The sequence below is a fragment of the Myxocyprinus asiaticus genome, chromosome 9, assembly GCF_019703515.2.
Source record: "Myxocyprinus asiaticus isolate MX2 ecotype Aquarium Trade chromosome 9, UBuf_Myxa_2, whole genome shotgun sequence".
Lineage (NCBI taxonomy): Eukaryota > Metazoa > Chordata > Actinopteri > Cypriniformes > Catostomidae > Myxocyprinus > Myxocyprinus asiaticus.
Window position 1 is genome coordinate 1,785,076 of NC_059352.1, and position 7,076 is coordinate 1,792,151.

The window sequence follows — 7,076 nt, forward strand, 5'->3', positions numbered from 1 at the left end:
CAAAACATTAAACAAAACAACAAATAGTTAAATTTCTTGAATGAAATACCTGTGCTTGCAAAGCAACAAAAGTATAATGTTAAAGTTTTGGCTTAAAAACCTAAATAAACAGTAGATAGATCAAGAGTGAAACATTGATAGTACAGCTGCAATATTGATGGATATACAGGTGTAAGCAAAAACCAAAGTTCAGTACGCAAATATCACGATGACATCATCATATTTGGTTAGATTTAGAATGCCAATGGGAGTCAATGTGAGATTTTCGAACTTAAATTTCTTAAAAAGTATATCGTTTATAAAAGACAAAAAAAGACTGCAGAAGAGACTCAAATTATCTACAAAACAAAGTTTGAATGCAGTCTATATGTTAAGCGGTTCAGGCTGAATTAACTGCTAAAAAAGGTTCAAATTAGTAAAAAAAAAAAAAAAAAAAAAAAAAAGGAAGGAAGGAATTTCAATGCACTGTAAAATAAATTAATAAATAACTAAATAAAATAAAAATAATAAAACCCTAACTGTGTTTGGATAGCCTTGGAAACTGGAAATCTTCATCACTTTCTGAAACTCTTGGCTAGTTAGTTCAGTGCCACATGATGAACCCACTCAACTCAGTAAACAGTCCGGTGACCACGTCTTTCCTCTCATCTCATCTCCTGTCTTCCGCTGCCCATCCTGCAGCATTACTGCGGGGGTAATTGTCCAGTCGTGGGGCAGGTGGGGTAATTGGTCCTCACAGACAGCGGGGGAGGTTTAATTTCCTTAAATGGCGTTCTGAGAGAGTCTTTGTTTCGCTGAGAGCTTGGCTTTGTTTGTGTTGCAAAAACCAATTAAAGCATTTGTTGAGCCATAAGATAGCAGGATTGACAGAGCAGGAGCAAAGAAAACAGACAGGGAAGGAAAGTAAGAATATACAGTATAAGGAATATAGTATATGAGTGGTTGGTGTACCATGTGGAAAGCATATGCATTCCTTTACTCATGAGCCAAACATTTCAAAGCATTGACACTTTATTGTTGCAGAAAAAAGGCTTTTCTCTCACTTTGTGGTCAACATATTCTCAGCATTCATACATTTATGATTTATTACATCCTACGGGATTTCTGGATTCAATATGCTGGTGTGATTCTGACACAGTAGTGCATTTTCAAATTAAAACATTACATTGGGAAGGACATGTAGATGTCTTACAATTATTATTTTTACATGAACTGTAAATAATCACAGTTCTGTAGGCATTTGTATCCGCAGCAAGAACAATTGTTGTGTCATTTAAATGTTTGCATAAATGTATTAATATATTCAAAGAGATGGATCATGTGAGAATAGGATAATCTCACAAAAAACAATTCAGGTCACATTTAACCTCAAAATAACAAAAAATTATTGAATGAAAAAAAAAAACTATTTTGCATACAAAGTAAAAATGTGAAATTCTTATTATTCTAATCTAATCTTCTCATTAGATACCCCTTACTGTAACACAAGTTTTCTCATTGTTTTCAGTAAAAAGTACTTTAATATAGTGATTTTTTAATGTAAATGAACATTAAATGCATTTTGACATTATGTTCATGACAGTTAAGCATAATGAACATGAATGCAAGAAATCCTAAGAGTTTTAATTACTGTATAGTCTTTATTTTCTTTGAGTGAAATAGACATTTTTAATTCTCTCTTTTAAATTTGGGGTTAAATATGACCTATACATATTCTTGACTCGTTTTGTAAAATTATCATGAATAAAAAAACTAATCACAACCAAATGTAGAGGCATTATTACATATCGATGTTTGCTTGCATTGTCTTGAGTATTATTTGGCTCTTGCGTTTAACTCTACTACTTTACACAACCCTCCGGAATATTTTACTAAATTATAAATTTGCAATTTGACTTTCATCCATGATCAATGGGATTTTGTTTCCCACAATTAAAATTTTACTTTACAAAATGACATATATGTTTTCCTTAAGATTGAATGTCTCTTTTAAAATTATTGGTGAAATTTTTGGTTATAAGATTGTACAAAAGAGTCAGGAAAATAAGGCAAAAGAACTTCAAATGTGTCAAAAAAATAAATAAATAAATCATCACATGAGAATGAGAAAACTTAATTTATTAATAAATGACTCGCTCCGATCCGAGAACTTGGTTTCCATTCAGCAAAACCATTGAAACACAACATAGTCTCCAAACTGTTCATAATTTAAGACATAAATTAGATTTTATGTAAAAAAGAAATTAAATAAAACATTGTAAAAGACAGAGATCAATAATGGAATTATTGAAGATTATGTCCTGATCAATTCTATCCAAGAAATTCTTGAACAAAGAATTAAAAAAATAAAAGAAATTAATTTTAATTAAATAAACAAGATTAGAAAAGGGCAAAATGTGCATCAACTGAAAGCCCAAATGTGGGATGCTGCAAAGAAACTTATGCAATCTACAGATTGGTGGGCTTCTAAAACATCTGCCCCTAAAATGGTCAAACACAACACTTAAAAAACATCAATTAATAGATAAAAATCAAGATGAAGAGTCAAAATCATGAAAAAGAGTCCCCAAAATGCAGGCCACTCCAGTCGGACAACTGTCAAGGATCTGTCTGAAGAACTTGTGTATCAAACGATTCTTGTATGGACTTTCTCTCCAAAAACCAGCAGTTTTCACCTTTTGTTCCAGTAAAAAAAAAAAACTGTGTTCATGGTAAGCTGATCTGTGGAGACCACATTCAACTAGCTCCTAAAAATAAATGTTTTTTGCACAAGGTATCAGTTTTACACAGCTTAGCACCAATGCAAGTCCTCCACCATTCCAACGCATACTGTTATATCTCCAGCAGTCCACTGCTGCTGTCCACACCATTTCCTGTGGTCTTTTCTTCTCCACCGGCTGTGGGGTCCTGCATGCCACTTGCGGACCCCGAAGGAGCCACTTTACTGGAGTCCGTTGGTTCCTCCGGTCCTCTGGGATCCGCCTCCTCTTCCGCTCCTTTTCCTTGCAGACTAGCTTCTGTGTGGGTCTTCTGATGTTTGCTCAAATGGTCGCTACGAGTGAAGCGTTTATTGCATAGCAGACATGTGAATTTCTTCTCCCGCGTGTGGGTGCGCACGTGGCGCTCTAGTTCATCAGAGCGGGTGAAGCGTTTTCCACAGAACAGCCAGTTGCATACGAAGGGTCTCTCGCCCGTGTGCCAACGCAGGTGGGCTTTGAGGTGAGAGGCCTTGCCGTAGACCTTTCCACAACCAGGAATATGGCAGCTGTGGACAGGCTTTTTCCGCAGGGATGCGGCGGATGCTCCAAGCCTCTCCAGCTCTTGGCAGTTTGGGCAGTCACAGGAAGATCTACCAGTGGTAGAGCCACCCGTGTATCCACCAGAACCTCGGGCTGGTTTGAGACCCATCGAGTTGTCCAGGATCCCAGAACTTGCCACTGGCTTGGGCTTGTACATGTCTTGCGGGAGCATGTGTTGGGAGGTTTGGATCAAGTGTGAAGATGAACTTAAACCCACGGAAGGGTATGGCGCTGGATTGAGGGGCGTGAAGTCAGGAGTGTAGCTGGACATCTGAGCGTTGAGGGAGGCTTGTGGTGCCACCGGTTGGAGGGGCACTTGGAGGCTGTCGGGTTGAGGTTGCCCAGCATTAAGCCAATTTGAGTTGGTGTGGACATCCCACCAAGAAGAAGTGGCGTTCGCAGGAGCTGCCGTGATACCAGGGTGGATGCCCTTGTACCATGACCCATATGGGTGCGTCATATCCAAGTAGGTGTTCAGGCAGTCCGCCGTGGTTTTTGTCCCCAAAAGCGAAGGGTCCTGAGAAGCAGTCGAGGTCTGGAAACTTGAGAAAGGGTTATAGTCGGAGCTGTAAGCTCCCATTGAAGGAGGTGGAGGGCTACCAGTTGGGGTTAGCAAACTGCCACCAGAGCTGAAAGAGCCGCTGTAAGTGTCTGCTACGCCTTCACTGCCTCGTCCATTCTTGGGGGTCTGGAGTTCAGAGGTCATGCTGTAGGGTTTCTTAATGGGTGCTGCGTTGGCTACTTTACCAGGCGTGGCGGAGTCTCGGACAGGACTGTTGCTCCCAAACTTGTTGCAGGTGGCGGTTAGCATAGCCAAGGGACTGGATCCATAACGTGTTTCCCCCTGAGAAGAGAAAAAAAGAGCTTTGAATAGACAAGATCATCTCTGAAGACCTGTAGCAGACAAACTGTGGACAAGTGCTCACACATTTTTATACACTGTCTTGTTTTCCAGAAAAATATCTAAACATAAATCTACTTGTGAAACAAAATGACATTTGATTTTTTTTGGTCTTGTTTTCTGAGAAATCTAACCAAATTTTGTAAGGTTTGTACTTGTTACATAAAATAACGATTTGCCAATGGGATAATAAAAAAAACTTGATTCAAAGGAAAAACAAGTTTATTTTTCATAGCCCACTGGCAAATCCTTTTTTCTTGTTATAAGCATAAACCCCACCAAATTTTGTGAGATTTCTCTGAAAACAAGACTAAATAGCTTATGCCATTCTACTTTTCAAGTAATTATTTTCTAGTTTTAAGGATGTTTAGATATTTAAAGCAAAAATTTTTGCTTGCAGTGCTCTCCTTTTGTGTTCCATGAAAGAAAGTCATACGGGTTTGAAACAACATAAGAGTGAGTGAATGAGTTTGGGTAAGTGAATCAAAATGTTAATTTTGGAATGAACTATCCCTAAAAAGTTGCTATTGCAATGTCTTTCTCTACCATATTAGAGGTTGAGCAACCTTTCTTCCTGTGCTGTTAGGCTAGACAGAAATATGCACTACCACTGACAACACACAATAAACGTCATCATCACACATACTGTAGAGTTCCTGTTTAACATGTTTAAATCTCCATAGTGACCATCCATGCATAAAAGAACAGCCAACAGATTTTCAACAATGATATTGTTAAGAAGAATGAACAATTGTTAAGTGTCAAACAAACATGATTTTCCTCCAATTCTGTTGTCTATCAATGTGTCAACTTAAAAACAATTAACAGACTAGTAACAACTGCATAATAATCAAGAACAACTGAAAAATATATGATTTGGAGATCAAAGCTTTTCAGTCACTTTCTAAACCGAGACAGCAGCATTCTAACATTGATTATTACATTAACACTGAGTGTTAAATGCATCATTTCACATGCATTTAACTTTCTTAATGCTAGTGCATGGATGCAACCTCAGAAAACAGGTGGTAACCATGTGTTACAGTCAATAATGAGTAATTCAAGATTACTCACCAAAAGACTTCTGTTAAATTAAAATGGCTGGTGATATTGTCGGTTTTAGGGTAACCCTAACCTTTTAAAGTTAGACATTAACAAAAAATGTCAACTTAAAGTTAATGACAAGGGTTGGACTTGTCCCTTCATTAGGAATGGCAGTGGTCTACCCTACTTTCTGCTAGGAAGTGATGATAAATGAATAAGTAAAGCGCAGTGTGTGTGATGATATTTCCCGCTGAGTGTGTGTGGTTCACTTGGCACGAGTTCTGCACCCGTTTCCAGGTTAATTGCTCCCCATTACCGCATGGAGCTTAAACTTGATGTCTGCATCCAAAACCATCGCCACAAGAGTTTAATGTCCCGGTCTCCTAGTTGTTCATAATTCACGGTCTAAGTTGCATACTGGCCAATTTGGTTAACATTGAGGGCATTATGATGATCTTGTAACAAAGACTCCAGAACAATAAAGGTTCTTCAATGGTTCTTGGGGCTCAGAAAAGACCCCTCTCTTCTTAACAAGAAACATTTTGTCTGTATACTGTTCATTATGGGTTCTTCAGATCAGTGTTTTGGCTTCTTGGTTCTTTAAAGCACCAGAGCATAGATGGTTTTCTAAAGAACTAGAGGACAAAAAGTTCTCTGAGGAACTTAACATAACATTAGACTGTAAAACACATTTTGGTTCTAAATGTAACCTTTATTTGTAAAATTTAATCTTTTCTTTATAACATCAAATATCCAGTAGGCTACATTATCTCTGTGACTTAGCAAAATGACTATTATTTACCAGTGACATTTATTCTATCCCATATTTCTTATCCAAGCTATCTATCGAGTAACTTTTTGCTCAGTTACTAATAATTTTCGTATAATGTAGTACAGAAATGCTGCATACTGCTTTGCCAACACATCCTCGCTTGTAAAAGTTAACTTCTAGTGTGTCATAAATATTTGCAGACATCCAGTATAAAATCAGAGGAATAAATGATGCAGGCATCAGAGCAGATTGTATGATTCTTACCTCCAGAATCAACGCAGCCATCCCGGAGGAAACAGATCTGTGAAGTTCAGTCCAAAAGCAGGAGAGAGAAGCTTGTGGTCCCTGTGAATGAGTGAAATAAACTCTGCATGAGCACAGCACCGACTTTTCTATCAGGAGACCCAGAGACTCGCCCCCTAATGACACAAGACAAGAGAGAGAGAGAGAGAGAGAGAGAGAGACAGAGAGAGAGAGAGAGAGAACCAAAATAAAGGCACAATTTTTGCATGCTTTATTGACTTTAAAAAGCATTTGATTCGATCTGGCACCAAGGATTATTCTTCAAACTTTTTCAAAGTGTGTAGGAGGTATAACTTATGACTTTATAAAATCAACGTACACTGAAAGCAAATGCGGCGTGAAAATTAGCACAAAAAGAACAAAGTATCTTTCCCTGGAGCGTGGAGTGAGACAGGGATGCTGCCCAACATTGTTCAATCTATACATCAATGAACTGGCAACCATTCTGGAGCAATCTGCAGCTTCTGGTCTAACTCTTCACGACTCAAAAATCAAATGCCTGCTCTATGCAGATGACCTGGTTCTGCTGTCCCCTACTGAACAGGGTCTACAGCAGAACCTGGACCTGCTGGAGCAATACTGTCAGACCTGGGTCCTGACAGTCAACCTCAATAAAACTAAAATCATCCAGAAAAGATCCAGATCTCAGGGAACACAACGAATATTCACATTAGGTAATAACCAAATAACACACTCATCACACTGCAATTATCTAGGACTAAAAATCACTTCCACTGGAAACTTCAACCCTGCAGCG

At 38.3% G+C, this 7,076-nt stretch overlaps 1 protein-coding gene across 1 annotated transcript; it reads right to left on the reverse strand.

The window, feature by feature from the left end:
- Window positions 1-1,875: 1,875 nt before the first annotated feature.
- LOC127446020 (transcription factor Sp7-like) lies at window positions 1,876-6,403 on the reverse strand. Its single transcript, XM_051706624.1, has 2 exons — window positions 6,281-6,403; window positions 1,876-4,143 (listed from the first exon to the last, which is right to left on the reverse strand). Exons 1-2 carry the CDS (start codon window positions 6,299-6,301, stop codon window positions 2,833-2,835), a joined length of 1,332 nt encoding a protein of 443 aa, XP_051562584.1. The 5' UTR covers window positions 6,302-6,403; the 3' UTR covers window positions 1,876-2,832.
- Between the last annotated feature and the right edge of the window lie 673 nt (window positions 6,404-7,076).